The sequence below is a fragment of the Nannospalax galili genome, unplaced genomic scaffold (assembly GCF_000622305.1).
Source record: "Nannospalax galili isolate Female #2095 unplaced genomic scaffold, S.galili_v1.0 scaffold577, whole genome shotgun sequence".
NCBI classification, from domain to species: Eukaryota; Metazoa; Chordata; class Mammalia; order Rodentia; family Spalacidae; genus Nannospalax; species Nannospalax galili.
The window spans coordinates 753,975-776,202 of record NW_008340387.1 but is presented as its reverse complement, the minus strand read 5'-3'; the positions used below and the strand labels follow the sequence as shown (position 1 = coordinate 776,202).

Genomic DNA, 22,228 nt, shown 5'->3' with positions numbered 1-22,228 from the left:
CCTACAGGTAAAGAGGGGCACTGCATCCCAGTTCTATTTAAAGAAAAGAAAGGGCTATTTCAGGAGTGATTTGTATCAAATGTGGAACTACAATGATTTTTAAGTGGTAGTAGAGAATAAAAACAGAAGATACAGGGGACAAGAAAAGGAGGAAGGGACTCATGAAGCAAGGGAGAACTCTATGAGAAAGGACTAGTATAAAGTTCTAAAATTGCTGAAGATATTCCCACCAATCAAGTTTCTCAACTCTGACTTTGGAGAACTGCATTTTTCCTTGCTGAGATTGAACCTTTGATTTTTACAGTAGCAGCTCATGGGAAAGCAGGGTCACTTTATTGATCACTTTATTGAAACGTATCTATTCCAATTATGTTAGGCACATATTGACAAACCCAGTGAACATGTTTCCTTATAAGGTGACCAGTCTCAATTCCCAGAGAGAAAATCTTGCTCCCTTAGCTGGTTTTAATTTTACAAACTTAGCATGAAGACAATGTGGCTTTAAAAGCTCAGCACAAACTTTGGAACTCAATGGCAAGAAGAGTGAACTTACCTCTGTCATGCGGGGCTTGCGGGAGCTGGATGGCACCAGCCTTCCTGTTTCAGGATGTGGAGCTGTGGCCATGGTATATGTCTCTTTGCTCACTTTCTGCTTAGACCTCAGGAGGGACAAAGCAGCTTTAGTGGAAACCCCTGGAAGGTTGGGGTTGTACAAACTTATGCACCAACCAGCATAAACAGAGGACCTCCTATCTGCATGCTGGATGTGATTTGGCTTAATGTAGTTTAAATAGCACCAACTGACATTAGTGGTCGTGTGGAGGCTGGGGAACTCCAGTACCTTCTTTGAGTCCATACCTTCTTGAAACTTGGCTGGTCTCGGGGAAGTATCTAATAGAGGCAAAGAGCTAGGAGGTGCCAGGAGAGGGAGGTCAGGTTGTTCCCTAGGATCTTCTTTCTTTACATTGAGTGGAGTCAGCCCTCTTCGGTGAGCTTTGCTAGAAGACTGGGCATATTCCTTCAAAGCTTCTGAGCCAGGGGCTGTCCCATGGGGCAATGTGGGATGAGAGAGGGGAGAAAGTTCTTTTGGGTCAGATGGATCTGAGGGCAGGTTGGAGACAGTTTCTGGCTCCCTCCTGCTCCGGCCCAGGCTGCTCACATGGACTTTCTCTGTCTTCTTCCTGTCCTCAGCACCAGTTAACACCACACTGCAGGGTTTTACCAGCTCCAGTTTCTCATCTGCCTTGGAAGCCTCCTCTTCCTTTACCCTTTTCTGTTGCTGGGTTTCCATGGTGAGTTCAAGGCTTCCAGCTGGGGAGAGGACACGCTTGCTTCCCCCGGCTGTGGATGAGCTTCCTTCTAGACTCAGGGCTCCCTCGGACGACAGCAAGGTGCTTTTCCTTTCAGGCACTCTCAGATAAGGTGTCTGGAAACTTCTGCTTTGTTCCTTGCTTAGACCAGATGGCCCAGGCCCAGTTTCATACACATCAGCCACACACACAGTCACCCCTTTGGAGGAGGGATCTTCACACTTAGGAAGAGCCACACTTGCCAAATTGCCTTGTGACTGAGTGACCAAGATCTGAGACAAGGTGGTGTACATTGCATTGCCATAGGATGGCATGTGGGTCTGAATGCGAACGGGTACAACCAGTGACACCATGGCATCTGGACAGGTGGGCAGGGCCAGTGGTGAGGCTGATGTGGAAGCTGGAGAGGTGGTTGGGGGAGCCATGAGGGAAAGCTGGATGTCACTGCTGTATTCTGTGCTGCTGGAAGGTCTGGGAGGTCCAGTTGCCAGAGGGGCCAGGCTGGTTTTGATTGGTGGCAGGTGACTTTCCATGTCACCAGGGAGCTGCAGTGAAAACTGGGATTGAAGAGGCAGGAAAAATCCAGAGGAGAGGGCTGAGGAGGCAGGGCATGGCATGGGGAGGAAAGAGGGGGGTTGCCGGAAGGAGATGCCTGTGGGGTGAGGCAGGAGCTGAGGAAGATGGAGCTGGCTAGGGTGCAGCATAGTAGGCTGAAGAGGAAGTGGTGGAGCTTGGAACAAAGAAGGTGGAAGTGGAGGCATGGAATATGGGGAGGAAAGGAGGCTGGCCATGGCCTGCGTGGAGAAGAACTCGGAGGACTGTCCTGCTTCCTGCGGCAAGAGGTGCTGTAAGGAGAAGAGGGAGACTGGTGGAGGCAGGCATGGTTTCTCTTGCAGGGGCAACTGGGTGCCAGGAGGTCGGAACACCTGCAAGGCTTCTGTGTAGGGTGGGCTAGACCCCAGTGGGGGCCTGTCCTGCACCTGGCTCTTGCTTCCTGATGGCCCAGCTTGTGTGGTGGCCACTGAGATCTGGGGCACAGAGCTTTTGGTGGAAGGCTTGCTGGCTGAGGACTCCTCGCTGCTCTCCTGTCTTCCCTTGGGGGTGGCCTCTAACTCGACTTCTGGAGGTCTGCTCAGGGAAGCCTGTCTCACCAGAAAGCATTTTCTTCTCTCTGATGGGGTGGTGGGGGCTGGTGGAGCTGTGGGAACTGCTGCAGAGGGGCCTGTTGGGGACAAGCTGCCATAGTCAAAGGATTTGCTGCGGGTCTCCGTCATGTGTGAGGAATGGGACACGTTGGGGCTCTGTTCTGAGGCTGACCTTCGCATCTCTCGGGTATGTGGGTGGTGGCTGGGGACAGTCAGCATGTGGGTGCCCAAGGGTTTAGAGCGTGTGTCTGATGAGGGCCCGGGGGCCTCAGCTTTCCCATGGTCCTCCCTGTCGAATGAGGCTGAGCGGCTGGAACCACTCAGAGAGATGCTGCTCTCCTGGCTTGGGCTCCGAGACAGAGGCAGGGAGGACTCGAAGCTGGACTCCCCTGAAGACTGTGCCATCTCTGCCAGGCGCAGTCGCTTCTTCTTGGGTGGCAGCTTCTCCGCTGGGAGCTGTGCTAGTGTCTGGCTGCGCTGGGGCCATTGGAATTCCTCCGTCTTCTCAGGCTCTTTTGGGGGTGGCTCGGGCTCCGTATCAGGCCGGTTGGGTTCTTCTGTCACCAAGATTTCTGGAACCTGAATGTTGGGCTGTCGGACCAACCTCGGCTGCAGGGAGTGAGCCGAGCGTCCATGCGGGGCAGGCAGCAGGGATGAGAACTGGGCCAGAGTCTTATCTTCTCCTTCCAGGCCACTGGACTGCTCCAGAGGGTCAGATTTCTCAAAGGAGCTGGTGTGCTGGATGACGGAAATTTCTTTGGATGTTGTTCTTCTCTCCTTCCCTGGTTCTGACGCAGCCCCTGGCTTGGGAGTCCTTGGCTGGAAGCTTGTGGGTCCCTCTAAGGAGGGCGCTGATTTGCTTGGTTCTGCTGGTGACTTGGTGGACTCCAGGCTTGGAAGGTTACGAGCAGCATCTGATGGCTCGGGGCTACCAAAGGCAGGTGGTTCCTCCTCATCCCCAAGGCTCTTTTCTTTTCTCCTCTTCCTCAGTGGAGTGAGTTCCAAGGTGGCCCCCAGTTTATAATGCATCATTTGGGACCAGGGTTCAGGCTCTGCGATTGTCTTTTCCCCTTCAGGAACACTTGCAGAATGGAGCTTTGTGATCTGGAGCTCCGAGCAGTAGTACTTCTTGTGAGCTTCGTAATTATCCCTCTTTTTGTACCGAGCACCACAGATGGTACATTCATAGATCACACCTTTCATCTTCAATCCCTTCTTGATCTTTTTGGTAGGGTCACTTTCCTTGGGTTCTGGTTCTTCAGAGGGCTTGGAGGTGGGGTCTTTGCTGCTTGGTCCAGGCTCCTCAGAACTGTACTCACCTCCCAAAGGTAGTTCAATGGCAGGCTGGCGTTTCAGCATCCTCGGGTGGGAGGTAAACACCGGACTGCTGCGGCTTGGGGCCTCAGGGTCAGCAATGTGGTCATCGAAGGAGTAGCTACTCCGGAAGGTGTGGTGGGGGGTGCTGATGGTGCAGGTGGCAGAAGGCATTGAGTGGCTTCTCAGGAGAGGCACAGGGGGGGTGGAGCTGGGTGGGTGCTGGAGGCTCAGCAGTGATTGTTCCAGCTTTGTCTTCTCTGTGTGAGATGATAGTGGCTCCCGGTAGAGGCTGGATTTGGGGGACTCCACACTGCTGCGTCTGGTCAGAGAGCTCCTTCTGGGCTTCACACTGTCGATCTCACTGGTGTCTACCACAGCCTCATTGATGGTGATGAGCTTGGTGATGTGTTCTATCACCTGGGTCCGGGGCACAGACAAAGGCACCAGGCTGGGCTTATCTTCAGCAGACAGGGGAAGTAGGGGCTGAGTGGAGGTGGATGTAAGCATTGACGTGCGCTGTCCGATGCGCCCGCACTTGCCAAAGATGATCTCAGCATAGGACTTGGCATTGGTGTTGGGGGGGCTGACCTGCTGCTCAGCACTCTCAGAGCGTGAGAAATACCCAGACTCAGTACTGCCTTTGCTCCCTGGGCTCAGGAATGCCTGCTCCTCGATCACTTTCTTCCTCTCACTCAGGCGGAGTGCCAGCTTCTGCTTAATTGTGTGTGTGTCTTCCGGTTTATGGCTCAGGGGATGCTCTGATGAGGGTTCTGCAAATGGGGTGGGGTCCTCGAGTGATGGCGCAGTGCTTGACTGGGACAGGGAGCAGCGTTCATGGCTGGAGCTGTGGCTCCCAGAGCTGTACAAGCCGCTGGACAGGAGGGGGTGTTTAGGCCTTGGTGGAGCCTCTGCTGGGGCACCTGATGTGGCACCAGTTTCCTCTTCGGAGTCTGTGCTTTCTCCCTCGGTGGGCTCCTCAAACTCTTCCCCAGGGATTCTCTCCATCTCCAGCCCTGGGGGGTACATCTCACCCCCCACGCCGGAGGCCAAGCCTGCTTTGATGCGGTGAGCATGGGACTTCCTGTGCTTGTAGAGGTTACTCTTGGTCTTGAAGGAGAAGCCACAGGGGCCACAGGGGTAGGGCCTCTCACCTGTGTGTGAGCGAATGTGCTTCTGGAGCACGCTGGGCTTAGCGCAGGGCCGGCTGCAATACTGGCAAATATATTTCCCCGGCTTCTGCGGCTTTCGTTCCTTCTTGTGTGCCTCTTCTGCAGGCTTCAGAGACACCTGTGAGGGACGGGGCACGAAGACCTTAGGGATACCAGGCAGGTCCTCAGGGGGAAGGACAGAGGTGTGGGATGGGAGGAGCTGGCTCTGTGGATGGAGCCCAGGGGCCACGAATGATCCTGAGGGACCAGGTCTCATGGGGTCGACCAGCTGCCATGTGGACCCCTCTAGGAGATGCTCGGGTTTGCCGGGCGCCATGAATGCTGGTGTCAGAGGGTGCTGCTGAAGCTGCGAGATGTGGACTGAGGCCTCGATGGAGGGCCTCTGAGGGGGCTTCTGTTGAGGGCCGGTTTTCTCCTGAGAGCCTTCCCTAAGAACCACTGAGGGGCCTGGGAAGGGCTGCGGGGCTAGGAGCTCCTGGGGGGCGCTCTCTGCAGGGGCAGTGGCGGTGCCACTGCTTGGGTATGGGGCACTGGAGGAAACACTGGTCTGAATGGCCTCTCCTTTGGTCAGCCGCTTCCGGGGACTTCCCTCAGCCTTTTTGGTGCCCTGGATACTTTGTTCAGGATCCATGACCTTGATGAGACTTCGGATGCTACTCAGCGAGGGTGGGGGCAGCCTGCATTTATGAATAATCCAAGTGTCCCGAGGTGTCCAGCTTTGGCCACATCGGTCAAGAGCTGTGGAAGCCAAACCCACGATGGCTTTGGGATTTGTTTGTGTTTTGTTTTGTTTTTGTTTTTTGCAAGTATCAGTGGCTGCAAGTGGACTCAGAGCAGGTCCCAGGGCCCACGCTGTTCATACTGGTGGGGCATGGCCCTCTACTCTGCAGACAGAAAGCACACCTGCACTTTCTGCCTGAATGTCTGTCGAGAAAACGGCATGAAGGATTTCAGTATTGCCATTGGGTGTGTTTGATTGGCAGTGGCAAGTGGCCCCCACGAGTCCCCTGTGTGCTATGTGAACAGGTGAAGGTTGGAGACATCTGTTTCCATGGCCCAGTCATCCCTGGTTCTGGCTTGAGAGATGCCACACTGGATGCTGGGGTGGCTCTGTCCTGGCCTCTTCTCCCCTTGAGTTCCGTGTTGGAGATTAGCAGCCTCAGAGGAAAAATCGCGGTGTTCTACGGGACAAAAAGCACACACACAACAGAGGACAGAGTTACTGAGACTGTCCACAAGCTGGGAAGGTGATGGGACTCAGGGTTGAAGCAGGCTGAGATTCCTGAAAGATTAGCCAGAGAGACATTCAAGCAGGAGGCAGTGCTCCCATTTCCCTCTACACAAGCACTACCCATCCTGTACTCACTGCCTTTGCAGTGAGCTCCAGTGTGTTTCTGACGCTGTGGCCTTATGGGACACGAGGGTTGGGTGGGCTGGAGGTCTGGGCCCCCATCCCTGTTCTGTGACCCATTTCCAGTGAGCTTGAACTTGCCAAGCCTCTACTGCAAATCTAGATAATGGGTAAAAGTGAATCCCGCCTCAGCTGCTCCTGTCCTCAGCAGGGAAGCATGAGGAGGTGAATGTGGACTCTGCAGATGGTGCTGGGTGAGCGAGGGGCAGAGGGGGGTGCCTGAGAGTACTGGGATGAGCTTTCCAAAGGATACGTTCTCCATTAGTCTCCCTGCCCCTGGATCGGAGTGTCCTTGAGAGATGTCACTAGTTTGTTTGTTTTAGCCCCCCATGCAAACCTACTTCCTAGCTTGTGTTTCTGGGCAAAGGTGCAAAGGATTGCCATAGGCTGTGGTTAACTCATACTGAACCTGTGACTATCACAATGCTCCAAACACGCCCCAAGAAATGGAGAAGCTTCTGGAAGGTGGCTCCAGCTCTGCAGCCTTTTCTTGTCCCTTAAGTGCCATAGGGAAGCCATAGATGTAGCTCAGAAGGGAGGTACTTGCCAAGAGGAGGTGCAAAGATGGTCTGGGTGGACTTCAGGCGTGTATGTCCTCCCACGTCTAACTGGATATTGGATAGTCCAGCTTCCCTAGGCTCAAAAGCATCTGCAGAGCCCTTCCCTCCAGGGACCACCAGGTCAAATTTCAGGGCTGGAGGTTGCTATACCTCATCTCACCCAACCTCCCAGTCTTTCTAAGAAAACCAAGGCCTACAGAGAGAAATGGCTTACCAAAGTGCTTTTTTCAGGGAGTGGTGCTGGGTATCAAACTCAGCGCTTTGCATATGCTAGGCAAGTACTTAAGTATGGAGCTACATCCCTAGCATTTAAGTTTTTTATTAAAAAAAATTTTTTTAGACAGGGTCTATGTAAACCAGGCTGGCCTCTGTCTTAACAGAGATCTGCCTGCCTCTGCCTCCTGAGTGCTGAGTGGGGTTAAAGGCACGTGACACCATGCCTAGCATGCATTTAGTTAGTTTTTTTTTTTTTTTTTTTTGAGACCAGGTCTTGCTATAGCCCAGACTGGCCTCAAACTCACAATCCTCCTGCCTCTGCTTCCAGAGTACAGGGATTCCATTGTGTCTGGCAAGTTCCCAGAGTCTAAGAGGCAGTGTTGACACCTGACTCAGGCCTCAAAGCAAAGTTTGTTCCCAGGACCTTTCTTCCATGTCCCCCAAGGTGAGGCTCGCAAGCGTGACTAGGATTTCTGTGCTTCTGTCTTTTCTTGTGTCTAGCCACTGACTCCTGGCCCAGGTTCTCTTCATGACCCGGTACAGACTTGAAGAGCTTGTACACTGCTTTCCTGAAGAAGACTAACATTTCTGTAAGACTCGACTGCTTCTTGGTGGCAGGCTCTGAGACCCTGGTTCTAAAAATCACATCCTGTAAGTTTACCCCTTCTTTCTCTTTTCTTTTCTTTCTTTTTTTCTGAGACATACTATGTAGCCCCAGCTGGCCTGAACTTGGCATGTAGACCATTCCAAGCTGGCCTCAATCTCACAGTGATCAGCCTGCCTCTCCCTCCTGAGTGTCGGGATTAAAAGCATGCACCACCACCCTCTTGTGTTTTTTTTTAATTTTTTAATATTTTATGTGTATTGCCTTCATGTGTGTAATGCACCTGTGTTGTGAAGTACCCACAGAAGTCACATGAGGAGCACGTTGAATTTCCTTGGAACTGAAGTTAAGGACAGTTGTTAGCTACCATGTGGGTGCTGGGAATTGAACCCAGGTTCTCTGCAAGAGTAGCCAGTGCTCTGAACCACTGAGCCATCTCTCCAGCCCCATGTGTTTTTAAAACATTTTATTCTACAAAGAATTTAAAGCAATTATAATAATTTATGATTGAATAATAGCTATAAGAAAATGAAGACAGCAAATCAGAACAACAAATAGGAAAGGGTGCAGGAAGCCAAGACTGGTAGGAGAAAAGTAACACCACTGTGACGTCATAAACACATACAGTATATCTATAGTCCAGCTATATGTTTTTACATGTGCTTTCTGACAGTCCCAGAGAAAAGGGAGATATGGACCAGTACATAGAGCTTGCAGCCAGAGATCAAGAGAGATCTAAGTTCCTTGCAATCACCAAAGGGCTGCTGGGAAAGAATATTTTCATGTGACACTTCAGTAGGGAGACAAAAAATGATGCAGGAAGTCATCTCTGTCAAAGACATCGCTCTCAAAAATGCACGGATTGCCAATGGCAGCCCACAACTCATCAGGGATAGTCTTTGAAGACTCGGATCTCTAGCTTAAACAGCAAAGGTTTTGGCAGGCCCAGTATGGGGAAGGTAGGGAAATCTTATTTTATTGTATCACAGTCTTTAGGGCAGCCACAGAAGATATCACCCAAATCAGCACACTTTTGAGAGTGGGAGAGGAGTTACAGATAACGATGGGGGAACAGCAGGAACGAACCAAAGTGTGCTGGCATGCTCTTACAGTCCCTGTGCTTGGTTATGGACACCAGGCATGGTTGTTAACTGCCTCTGGGTGTCTGTCTCCACTCTGGACCTCTGCTGTGAGGACTGAGGTACCCTGTGGCTTCCGAATGGAGTCCTAGAGATGAGGGGATGGAGGGCTGCAAAGATGACAGTTTGCCCTAGACATCATACAAGTTAGTGGCAGAGCTTGACTCTCCTGTACTAGCCAGGCTTGCTCCTCACTTTAATAATGTTCCCTATGGTTGCTATTCAGAGTGGGTATTATGGCCTCTGGTTCCTGTTTTAGGGATGTGCTAGTGTGACCCCAGGGGACATCAGTGTGTCTGTGAAGGAGTATGTGGGGTGCCTGAATGGCAGCACTGGATTTTCCACTTCTGTCTGAACCTCACTATATTACTAGAGGGAGAAATGGGGAGCCTGACTAAGGTGAGGCCCATCCTGGTGGCACTGCCCTGCCTTGCTTATCTGAGTTAAGAAGGGCAGAAGTTCTGGGCCATCTAACGTCAGGTGAGAAGTCTATTGTCTGTGCTGTGTGGTATTTCTGGCCTAGCTCACTGTGTGTGCTGGGGAGGTGTTGGGAGGCCTCCAAATACTGATGGGGTAAAGGGTTGACTGTTCTTTCTATCTCTCTCCATCCTTTGGCACAAGAATTCAAAGCACGCGCAAACATAAGCTGGAGGTTAAATGCTGCTTCTTCTGATAGATGAAAACCCTGCAGCATGCCTAGGAGTGAGGGGGCCAGCTGGCAGAGGAGGACACATTGTCTAGGCCTGTAGTCTCCCTCCACGCAGACACAGTAGGGATATTCAGAAGCAACTAGGGAAGGCTAGTGGTTGGGGTCTGATGTGACTTCTGGGGTATTGGGGGAGACAGAGTTCCGAGGGAAACAGATGACAGTTGGGTTATCAGGTTATCACTGGGGCTGCCCTACCTTGTCTAGGTCACTGTCTAGCCCACACCTGGGAACTTGGCCTGGTTCCTTCCCAGAGAGGGTCCTCAGGCTGGTACCCTCGGAGGGAGGAAACATGTACACTTCTTATTCCCGGAGTACAGAGTCAGCGGCCTGTGAGCCCCCATGACATACTTCTCTCTGCATTCAGGGTGCCTGGGCCATGGTGAGGTCAACCAGCCAGAGGTACACAGACCTCTGATTCCAGGACTGGTAACCTCTATACCCTATTCTATGACATTGTCAGGACAGGTAAAAGCATTTGTTACTAGGGTCTTGGAGGGCAGAAGAGCTTGAAGGAATGGATGCTGGAAGTCAGGGACCTCATGACCTAAAGATTCCTCAGCCTTGGAACCCTTTAGATTCCGATGAGGTGTGAACAGATGTTAGCTACCTTTTAGTTCCTTCAGGAGGACCCAGCTGGTCCCTGTGACCCAGAGACATGAAGAACACCTACTTTCAGGATTCTGAGCATGTCTGAAGTGACAGAGAAAAAGCCATGAGGGTACTATAAAAGCCACCAGAGCAATGGGCCAGAGCCTTAGGGTTCCCTTTCAGGCCAACAGACGTGAAGGGGTTAGATGTCCTCTGTTGATGGCCACAAACCGGTCATGGGGTTCATGCCATCTGCCACTGAGGCCAGGGTTCCTGAGAACTCCAGCTCAGAAGCCAGCTGACAACCATGAGGAGAACCTGGGCTTCAGCAGCCAGTTGACTAATCTATCAAACCAGTCAGATGCTCTTCCAGAAGCTTCCATAGGTCTGTCTGTTGAAATAAGGAAGTAAACAGAGCTTGTTGGGGCTGGAGCCACCAAGGCCTCAGGGTGTGGCAGGTGACAGAGGTACCGAAGGCCCAAGGCAAGGTGGCCTGAAGCCTGAAACCAAGTGGGAATGTACCTTTGACACCTGTGGCTAGGGTCACATGGCCAGAGCCCCAAGTGGACACCCTGAGGCCTGAGGGGAGCTGGGAACTGCACTTTGTCAGGCTGGCAAGGCCAGTGGTCCCGGCAGGAGACCAGCTGGAATCCACCTCAGGCTCCAGGCTGAGGTGCTAGGGCTACTTGCCAAGTGAGACAAGGCTGAGGTGAGATGGAGATAGGGGCTTTATGCCCAGGGAGCTGTGTCAACCTAACCCCAGACTGTGGTCCTAGTCTTTGCTAGTAATTTATTTTATACATACCCTCCAGTATACCAAAATCTGATCACAGATTTTTATTGACAGTCATAAAACATACTGATCTCAAAAAGCCAGGAACGCTAACTTTTCTACTTTCAATAGCTGGGAAGCCAGGGCACAAGGTCACAGGCTAGACAGGACATTGGCAGTAAATATTCCTACTTAATGGATATAGTATATAATCAGTGCCCCTCTAAGAATGCCTCTGCATGGTGTCTGAGTTCATACACAGGTGGGGGTAGGCCAAGACGAAGAAGAGTTCTTCACCTGCAAAGAAAGTAAAAGCAACTGAGGATTTAATGGTAGCAAGACAGGACAGGCAAGAGGACTTGGGTCTGGGGACTCATAGGAAGAGGTGGTCAGAGAGCCACAGAAGGAAGCTGGATAAAGAACGTGGGAACAGCCAGGAGGGGCCAATCTCTGGCTGGAAATGGAAAACCCAGCTGTGACTGGAATTGCCCCCACCAGCCTATCTTTCTTTTAGCATTCAAAAATCCATCTTTGATTAGCCAGTGGCTACCTAGCTAGACCCTATACTTTCCCAGCTTCCTTTGCAGCTGGTTCTGGCCAACTTCTAGGTCTTGGCCAACAAGGCAAGTGATTGGCCTCCATTTGCCCCTTTTCTGAGGAAAGAATGTGCCGTGAGGATGGTGAGTCCACTTACCACACGGAAGTGAGTATTACCTAAGAGACCATGGGTCAGAAGACTGGATCTGTTCTTGTGGGAGAGAAATACAGTTACTGGTCCCTTTTGAGCAGCTGAATGCTAACTCAGTTAACTCAACAGGGGTTGAAGTGGGATGCTGGTCCTTGGGAGGCTGAAAAAGAGTTTGACAGCATCAACTCTGAATCCAAGTCCTAACTCTGAGGGTAGAAATCTCGGCTGCCAGCAGTATTCCTTCTCATCCTGTGGGCCAGCCTTGTTAAGAACTTTTTTCATGTTCTTTAACCTGAGAAAGTGTCAACCATGCTGAAGTCTTGCTCCCACAGGCTGAAAATGAGTTGGGTCCAACAGTAGCTCACCTCAGCAGGTGCCTGGTGAAGCCCAGATGTGTATAGCGAATTCATCCACTAGGCTGTACATTTTTATCTACCTACTTAGCTTGCCACCCTGCTATCTTGTCTTTATTTGTATCTGTCTTCCCCAGAAGCATTCAAAGTGGTATCTGGACATCCATGAGAGCTCTGTGGGCATCTGTGAACTTAAGTCAAACTGTTTATATCTTCAATGGTTCAGGAAGTGTTGGTGGGGGAAAGAGCCTGGGGAAGAACAGAGCCTGCCAGGAGACTGGATCAGACCCATTTTCTGACCACTGTGCTTCGCTAGCGTCACTGCCTGGGACAGACCTGAATTCTACAGGGCCTGCATGCCTATCAGCTTCAGGCAGGTCTCAAGCTGTCTTTGGACTACATTTTGTTTCTACACAAGTGACAGTGGTATATAGGACACATCTGCCCACAGGCTTCCTAGAAGTTAGGGCTCTTTTGTCTACTATGAAGGGCAATACACAGAACACCCTAAACAGGGCCAGCAAGACGGCTCAGCAGGTGATGGCACCTGCAGACAAGTCTGAGGACCTGCGTTCAGTTCCTGGACCTCATATTGGTGGAAGGAGAGAACTGACTCCCGTGAGCCGTCCTCTGACCTCCCACACACCCACATAGTGGCTAACAGCCATTTGTAACGCCAGGGGAATCCAACACCCTCTTCTGACCTCCATAGGCATTGTACAAAACTAACGCACTTACATGCAGGCAATACACTCATTCACATAAAATAAATAAAAATCATAAATAAAATATTAAAAAAGAAAAATAATGAAACCTGCAGGTAAATGAATGGAACCAGAAACAATCATCCTTAATGAGGTAACTCAGATCGAGAAAGACAAACATCACATGTCCCTCTTCAGTCTTTAGGGAGGCATGTTTCAATTGGAAAAGTCATAAAGGTCAGGAAACTAGTAAGGGGGCCATGTGGAAGGGGAGACAGAATGCAGCGATATAAATGGGAAAAGGGAGTAAAGGATAGGGTGGGTTAAATGGAGTGGGAAACACTAAGGCAGGGCAGGAAAGAGTATGGGGAGGGATCACTAATAAAGGCCTTTTGAAAGAGTCATGTGGAAACCTACCTGGAGCATCTCTCAATACATAACATATGCAACACAACAGTTACCTATAGCAGGGGTCCAACAGCCCTAGTAGACGCTACAGGCTAGCAGATGAAAATGCCAGCACCAGGAGGGGACTGCCTCTTCTGGAGTTGTTGACTGAGAGGTCTCACAGATCCTCAGACAATACTGGCTATCACCACTGCACTTGGCTGGTAGTATTTGTGTAGGGATTGTAATGAATCTTTAGATTGCTCTGGACAGTAAATACATTTAAACATTAATTTTCCAGCCTGTGGATACTAGATGCCTTCCCAATGGTACATCCACTTCTCTTTTTTTCTTTTCTTTTCTTTTTTCTTTTCTTTTCTTTTCTTTTCTTGTCTTTCCTTCTTCCTTCCTCCTCCCTCCCTTCCTTCCTTCCTTCCTCCCTTCCTTCCTCCTTCCTTCCTCCTTCCTGCCTTCCTTCCTTCCTCCTTCCTTCCTTCCTTTCTGCCTTCCTCCTTCCTTCCTTCCTTTTTCCTCCTTCCTGTCTTCCTTCCTTCCTTCCTTCCTTTATCCTGCCTTCCTCCTTCCTGCTTTCCTCCTTCCTTCCTGCCTGCCTTCCTTCCTCCTTCCTTCCTCCTTCCTTCCTCCTTCCTTCCTCCTTCCTTCCTCCTTCCTTCCTTCCTCCTTCCTGCCTTCCTTCCTTCCTCCTTCCTTCCTTCCTTTCTGCCTTCCTCCTTCCTTCCTTCCTCTTTCCTCCTTCCTGTCTTCCTTCCTTCCTTCCTTTCCTCCTTCCTTCCTCCCTCCCTCCCTTCCTCCCATTTCTTTCATCTACATTTTGCAGTTTTTGGTATATGCCTTTTGCCTCCTCAGCTAAGTTTATTTCTGAGTATTTTATTCTTTCTGGTACCATTGCAAATGACGTAGTATATGGAAAAGGCATTGGCTGCGTACCCTGAAATTTTACTAAATTTGTTATTTGTAATAATTAAATGAATTTCTTATTATTGGGGTGTGTATGTGTGTGTGTGCACATGCGCGTGCGCACGCGCGCACATGATGTGGGTGGGCCTCATCCAATCAACTGACAGCCTTAACTGGAAAAGACTGGCTTCTCCGGAGGAGAAAGTAACTGCCAGCAGACCACCTTTGCAGCCAGTGGGCTCTCCTGGGGGCCAGGCCTATAGACGGTGGACTTGCCAAGTCTTGCCATGTGGGAACTGATTCCTTACTGTCAATCTCAGTCTCGTTCCCTGTCTCCCTCTCTCCCAGGGTTGTTTAGAGGATGCTGTGTGCATAGCACAGTGCCAGGCACACAGTCAATGCATTACCATCTCAGTTCCTACAAGCTGCAATTTATTTTCTTAACTCATCAGTCCCTTTGCCAACATGTAGCTTATTTTTGCTTATCTATACTGTGTGTTGGGGGGGGGGTCCCCTTTTGGTTCTACTTTCCCTCAGACCCCTGAATAATACAGCACTCCACACTCATGCTGTCCCTTGAACTTCCCAGAGCCCCTGGCGTGCAGCCTGGCATCTCTGCTCCCTGGCACACTGCCCATCTCACTTGCTTTACCAGGAGGAGCTTATTTTTACAGAGGCTTTTCTCAGGGAGCCTCTCTCATTCACCACCATGTTGGAGTGCCTTGCAGTGGCAGACACACAGATGGTGACTGTCAAAGGGTGGGTGGGTGGATCTGTGAGACCAAGGCTGGTGGCTGACAGGTCTTCCTGTGTGGAGAGAGGAGGCTCCCATGCACCTTCTAGAAGGGGACACTGTAGGAGAGGTCACAGAGGGACAAGAAGACCAGTTCCTGAAAGCCAGCTGCATAGTGGCACCTAGATGCAGGGCACTGATGACAGACAAGACAGTGTCTCAGGCCTTGCACCTGAGTGGCCTGGTCTCCCCAAGGACAGTCTTGAAGAGGACTTTATGGACCAGGACACAGCTGGGCCAGTTCCTTGAGCCCTACCTGGAAGCTCAGTTAAATTCAATAAATACTAAATTCCAGCCCTATATTCTAGCTGTGAATTCTCACTTCAGGCCTGACCCAGATCTTCCTGTTTTGACAACTTCTGGGTTCTAGAAGCCCTTGAGGACATGGCATGCCCTCCAGGGAGCAGTTCTCAGCTGTCTGCCAAGCTCCTGCCTTGTCCTCACTGAGCAGGAGGCTGGGGTCCAGTATGATTTTTCTAAGGCTGATAACAACAAAAATCACACTCTTAAAATTCACATATCCTTTCTCTACCTGTGTCAGGTGATTTTGAAAATTCCACTTAGCAGAAGGCCACGGGCAGTAGATAGGGCCTGGAGATATAACCTGTTCAAACTCCTGCTGTGCTTCCCAATGCCTTAAGCACAGGGCGCTGGTTGCCCATTGCATTATGAACAAGTGAATGAGTGAATGGATGGATGTAGGCACTAAGTGGGTGGATAATAGTGTAAGCCTGGTTCCTCCTCTACAGCAGGCCCAAGAAAGGCCAGAAGAAAAGATAAGCAACCCATTGGCAAAAGTCTGGTGGTTTAAGAAAGAGGAATTACACCTTGTGACAAACTGCAGAGCAGACAGGACATAAACAAGAGGGGCAAGCGTGAACCAGCACTGTGTGGAAGCACTCCACTAAGCACCAAAGGCACACTGGGTCCTCAATTCTATGAGGTAGGTAATGTTTTCACATCTGTTTTATAGGAGAGAAAGCTAAGGCACAAAGGTCACATAACTTGTCCAGAAGCACACGTTCAGGGGCCTGACTATGCCGTCACCACCTCCTGAATTACTTCAAGGAAAGCACAGTTAAAAAGGGAGTTCTGTTAAAGTCCAGGGAACTAGAGACATGACTTTGCCTCCATCTCACTGGGCAACCCAGGTCCTCCATAAGTATATGCTGAGAAAGAGGATGTTAAGTACAGTTGGAGTTTGGGAGTTTATCTGCTGTGACATTCTGAATGCTCTCTCTAGCCTGGGTCACCACTGAGGGCCTGAAGTGGCCCTGAGTCTCCAGGCCTTGTCTGTGGAAACTGACCTGTCTCACCTTCTGCTTGGCTGTCTAGATGCTCTACCCTGTGCCTGCACCCCACATGCTAGCTTCAAGCCTCCCTCATCCCACCTCCCCACTGCACCCCAGCCCTCCGCCCTGCCTACTAGGCCGCAGTTCAATCCTTTCTCCACTAGCTCCTTGCCCCTCATTCTTCCTTTCTTTGCCCAGCTAAAACCTATGTGTCACCACTGCCAACTTCTCCCTGGGCTTCCTCATCCCTTCCTCTACCAGGATGGGCCTCCAGCTCCATTTCAGATGCCACCAATAATAACCAGAGTGATGTCATCTTAAATTAGTGTAGTAAGTTAGTGTTTCTAGCTCCATTTCATTTATTTCTACCCAAGTTCATTCCCAGGAAGAGAAACTGTGGATGACAGCTTCATCTGTCCCCAGGCAGTAAGCACACTGCCTGGACATCATGTCACGACGGAGGAGTTCTTCCTAACAGCCCTCTGGGAAGGGCCTTATCACCCACTGCAGATGAGGGAACACAGGCAGAAGCTGCCTGTCCACAGCCAGGTCTCTCCTCAGTCCCACATTTCCCAAGGACACCATGTACTCCCTGGGTCCTGGTGGCGCCTGACTCATCTCTGGATTCTTGACCTGTCCTGAGGCTGGGCAAGTACAGTGTACTGGAAGGCTTGTGGATATGAGAAAGGAACCCAAGGCTTTGAGCTAAGGTCTCCTCAGGCCCCCTGCAGAGTGCCAGGACACCAGCCTGCCCCCTCATCTTTGCACCCAATCCTTGACAGAGTTGAGGCCTTCACCCAGAGCCTGAGGAGAATGCAGACATGTGCTTCTATTTGTTGTGCTGTTGCACCTAGGGTAGCAGGGTTAACAGTGTCTCTTCTTGGGAATTACCTAGGGAGGTTCCCAAGGCACTTGGACAGAGGCATGAGGGGACGCCCTGGGGAGGGACTGGAGAGGCCACTGCTGGAAAGTCTGGGCACTGAGTCAGCTAAGAGAGGCAAACACACACTGGTCTCCTCCTGTGAAGGGTCAGGCCCTACTCCTACCCCCAGGGCCTGCCCAGTCCCTTCCCAGAACTCCAGCTCTCTCCAGCTAGATATTCTTAAGCCTGGCTTTCCCCAGAGGTTTGGGCCCAAGTGCATAGCCCCTGCCTTCCCCTGCAAGCTCAGGTCCCCCACAGTGCCCTCTTGTGGCAATAACAGCTGCCAATGCTTTTCCATCTACATTTGATTTTCAGTTATCACATAATTGTACATCTCTACTAGCTATAACATGATGTCTTGACACACAATGTCATGATCAAATAAGGGCATCAGCACAGCCATCACCTCACACAGGCATCCCTTCTGTGTGGCGAGAGCATCAAAATCCTCTGGCTGGCTATTTTGAAATGCACAATATATATTCTTGACTGGAGTCACCCTCTTGTGCGACAGTGTCAGGACTTGCCCTTTCTGTCCTTGACTTTGTTCCTGTTGGCCACTTCCTCTCCTGCTACCTTCCCTACCCTCTAGTAACCTCCACTCTACAGTCCACTTCTGAGAGACGGGCTGTTTAGATTCTAGTGAGAGTGAAAGTCGCCAGTGATGGATGGTTCATGCTGAGACTGACTGGGGGGTGGGTGGCCTGTGACTGACTGTCCATACTGCACCCTTTAACTAGACATTTCCACAGATGTTACAGAGAACCGTATCTTAATCACCCTCATGTCCCCTGAGTAGGCATTTGTGAGTGTTGGGAATGAATTGGTGAATGAATGAATGAATGTATGAATGAATGAATGAAGTACTAAGTGGGAAACCTCAGCGAATGGACAATTGACAGAAGTCACTTCAATTCTGAATTCTTCATTTCTGAAACCAGAGAGTACATCAAACCGTTGTGGAATAGAATTTTCTAAATATTGAGTCAGCCCCTTTCTCATAACCATGTCTTTAGATAGTGTTATTTACTTTGGGAAAAACTGATATTTAACATAAATAAATAAATAATAAATGAATAAATAAAATTCACCTTTAATTATTATTATTTATGCATCCTTTATTAGTTATTATTACATTTATTTATTTATTGTGTGTATGTGTGGTCACATGTGCCACAGCAGGCATATGGAGATCAGAGGACAATTGGCAAGTGCCAACTCTCTCCTTTCACCATGTGGTCATGGAGATTGAACTCAGGTTGTCAGGCTTGGTAGCAAATGTCTTTATCTGTTGAGCCTTCTTATTGGCCCTATTAATTTTTTGAAACAGGGTCTCACTCTGTATCTTGGGCTGGCCCTAAACTCATAGAAATCCTCCTCTATCAACTTTCTGAGCTCTGGGATTATAGGTACAAGTCATCACACCAGACTAAAGGTATGTTTATACAACACTGTGTAGCTCTGACTGGCCTGGAACTCTTTAGAATAGGCTGGCCTTGAATTCACAGAGCTTAGCTTGCCTCTGCCTCCTGATTGCTGGGATTAAAGGTGTGCACTACCAGACCCTGCCCTAATTCCAGAATATGTGTATCAGTGGAACAAGGATCCTCCTACCCATTAGTAGGCATTCCATAGTTCCCTCCTCCTATCCCCAGGCAGTCACTAATTAGTCTGCTTTCCATCTCTGTAAACCCACCTTCTCAGTGGAATCATCCAGCACGTGGCCTGTTGTATCTGGCTTCTTTCACTTGGCATAAGCATTTTAGTCATGGGTTTTGAGAACATCAGGGTTGCAATGTGTTTCTCAGAGAGCCGTGACCCCCACTGGTTCCAGAGAGCCGTGACCCCTACTGGTTCCATGGCCACTGTCTCTGGGATAATGCAGGTTGGAGCTGCTGCTGTGACTCATGGGACGAATTGCCTGTCCAGCATCAGGTACACAGGCTTGGCTGATGTCAGAGTGAGAGAGAATTGTGGTTACAGCATGGGCTTCAGACTGAGAGGGGTCAGAAGCTGATGGTGTGTAGAACTGCACTCAGAATATCATTTCGGGGCAGAGAACAGCCACCTGCAAATCCAATTCTCTGATGGGAAGATGGGGCATCATAGGCCAGGAGCCTGCCATTTTTGATCTGAAAGGAGTCTTATTTCTCAGCTGACCTGAAAGGTCATTGGTTGGTTATATCTGGGGGTGCAAGACAAACATTGGCCACCCCAATTGTTCAACACCCTGTGTAGCCCAAATATTCTTTCACCACAGAATTGTTCCAAGCAGAAAACTCTAACAGGCTAAGCAGGGCCAACAATGCTTTGTTTGTGTGCTGTCTGTGATGCACTGATCAATCAGTGAATCTCCTTGTACCGGCTGTAGCCCAGAGAGGCTCAATCAACCCAGGGAAGGTGGAAATCTATGGTCTAGACTAGAAGGGACAGAAGAAGGTAGATGAACAGATAGAAAGGCCTGTGGGGTGGTTCTACATGGGTGGCTCTCTGGCAGTCTAAAACAGTGGCTTAGCTAGCTGAATGGTCTCAGGGTCCCAACAGACAGACCAAGTCCTTCCAAACAGGAAAGCTCTTCTTGGCTCTGAGATCTGAGGGTAATTTCTCTCTAGCTGTTTTAAGCAGAGAGCCATTAAGTCATCCCCTCCCCACCTTTACTTCCCTGGCTCAGGTGCCAGTCTGGGCTAAGCATTGGGCTCTCCTAGTATGCTAGCTAGTTTTTGTCAACTTAAACTAGAGTCACCTAGGAAGAAGGAATCTCAACTGAGGAATTTCATTTTCAGCACCTGGTCACACCACAGGACAGTTGAGCTGGCCCTCAGCAGTGTCTGGATTAAAGTCTGCCTTTGACAGATGGTGCTGGAGTCCAGGGAGCAGAAGGGACTTGCTGAGGCCACGAACAGGGTAAGTGCTGGGATCCCAACTTTGCTCTCTTCAGTGCAACATGGACAGGTAGATGTGACCAAAGCAATCACCGAAGGAGTCCAGTAAGGAAGAATCCTGGGCAGAGAGGGCCGGGAAGCCATATGAAGCAAGAGGAAGCCGCACCTGTACTCTGTGGGGCAGAGCATTGTGAAGTACTCTGTACTTCAAATTCAGGATGATGGCGCCTCTGAGAGAGAAGGGCTAAGACGCGGATGCCTTCGGGGAACCTCCACTGCATGTTTTTTAGAGTGGTAAGCATGCTGGTGCTCACTGTGTTAGCATCTATTTGGTTATTAGGCTAAAATAATGAAAAAATTCTATACATGAAATAGAAAAACAAAACCAGACTCCCTATAACAAATGAGTTTCCTGGGCTAATATCACATTTGGTCCCTATCTCAAGGGATCTTCTACAAAGAAGTGGCTCTCATTCCCATGATGGCTCCGGCCGCCTGGGATCTTCTCTGCCTGTCAACTGTTCCTCCACTCCCAGAGTCTGGCGTTCAGGACTGGTGAGTGATGTGGTCATCCAAGGCAGAGTCTGCATTAGCTGGGGCCAAGGCATCATTGTGGAATGTGGCTCACAAGTCCTGAGACTAGCCTGAGAGAGCACTCAGACAGCCCTAATCAGAGCCATGTGGCCCTGCTGATGGATGCCACACCAGGGCAATGAGTCTACCTATGCAAGTGAGCCACCATCCAATGCCTTTGTTCCCCACTGCAGACAGGACAAGGCTTAGCATATAAATCTTGCCCACAGTGGATTCCCCCATTCAGTTAAAAACCAGGATAGGACAGACTTTGAGACCACTAAGATTAATCCATGAAGTTGCAGGGTTTTGAGGTTTCAAGGGACCTTTAAGGGCACTGGCCTCAGTGGCCTGTAAGACTCAAGTCTCCCTCAAGGACTCTGCATTTAGAAGGCCACAAGTAGGCCTTAGAAGGCCACCTAGGATGGCAGCTCATCCCTCCCTCCCTCCCTCCCTCCCTTCCTTCCTCCCTTCCTCTTTCCTGGTCTCATCTCCTGCACAAATCACTGCATTCTCACCTTTCTTTTCCTTTCCTTTCCTTTCCTTTCCTATCCTTTCCTTCCTTCCTTCCTTCCTTCCTTCCTTCCTTCCTTCCTTCCTTCCTTCCTCCCTTCTTCCCTTCCTCTCTCCCTCCCACTGTCCCTCTTTCCCTCCCTCCTTGTCTCCCTCCCTCTCCCTTCTCCTCACCCTCCTTCTCTTTCTCCTTCCTTCCTTTCTCTCTGTATGGGATAGGGTTAAATTGGGGAGACTTGTTTTTATAATAATAGCATCCCCTGCATACATTTCTCTGTATCTGTCTTTTATCATAGACAATCTTTCAAGATCAAATACCAAGTGTTTTCTTTTTAGCGGTTAACATGTACCAGACACAACTATAGGTGTACCACATGCACAAGCTCAGTCAGTCCTCCCAACAAGCCCCTAGGGTAGACATTATTATCATCTCTGGTTAACTGAAGGTGAGACTGATGGTCAGAGAAGTCAGGCAAACAAGCTTGTAAATGGTAGGACCTAGAACTCAGGACATAAGTCTTATTAAGACATAAGTCTTAAGACCCTGTCTTCCCAGTCAGGGTACCACACTGCCTTTCTAATATACACAAGATTTATCTCATTTTTGCTAATAGTCCATGGATTGGATGTAATACATTTTAACTTGTCCTTACTGTTGAGTTTTTATAACTTTTTTATCACTAGAATTTTGCAATAAACATCATTTGTACACATATCTTTAAAGCCTGGTGCTGTTGTTCCATAAGCCAGATTCCCAGAAGTGGGATCCTGGGTCAAAAAGGATGCTGTGTCTTGGGTTAAGACAGTGATGGGCCTATTGTTTGAAGCATCTTCCTATTGATGAGCCATGTAGTTTTCACTCACTGGTTTTAATTCTGACCCAAGTGCTGCACAAGACACTTCTGACCCTCTTTCTTGGTTAGAAAGACCCAAGAGAGACACTGCCTCTATTTCTGCAGATCTTCCTCTGACATGAACATGCCTTCCTTCCTTAATGAACATCATGGTGAATGTTCCCCAAGGCTGGCCCCCCCTTTGGGAGGGCAGCACCCTCAGGGGTAAGCTGGCCTGTATACTTTCCTTTCACTGAAAGACCCACTCAGGGGATGGGATGGTTTCAGATGACAACTGTACAGTGGGAGAGGGTTGAGAAAGCAGGACTTGTGCTCTCTCTCTCTCTCTCTCACACACACATGCACCCCTCTACCTTCTAAGAAAGGGGTGATGAGGAAGATGTAGCAACCAGCTATATTCTGTCCACTC

At 49.8% G+C, this 22,228-nt stretch overlaps 1 protein-coding gene across 6 annotated transcripts in view; it reads right to left on the bottom strand.

Annotated features, from left to right (window-relative positions):
* Hivep3 (human immunodeficiency virus type I enhancer binding protein 3) overlaps positions 1-22,228 on the bottom strand; it is a 472,744-nt gene that overhangs the window by 37,183 nt on the left and 413,333 nt on the right. For all 6 annotated transcript variants that reach the window (XM_029564634.1, XM_029564635.1, XM_008835418.2 and 3 more), the window contains one exon: positions 554-6,122. In XM_029564634.1, the coding sequence (XP_029420494.1) occupies positions 554-5,572 (5,019 nt within the window). In that variant the 5' untranslated portion in view covers positions 5,573-6,122. The remainder of the gene's footprint in view (positions 1-553; positions 6,123-22,228) is intronic.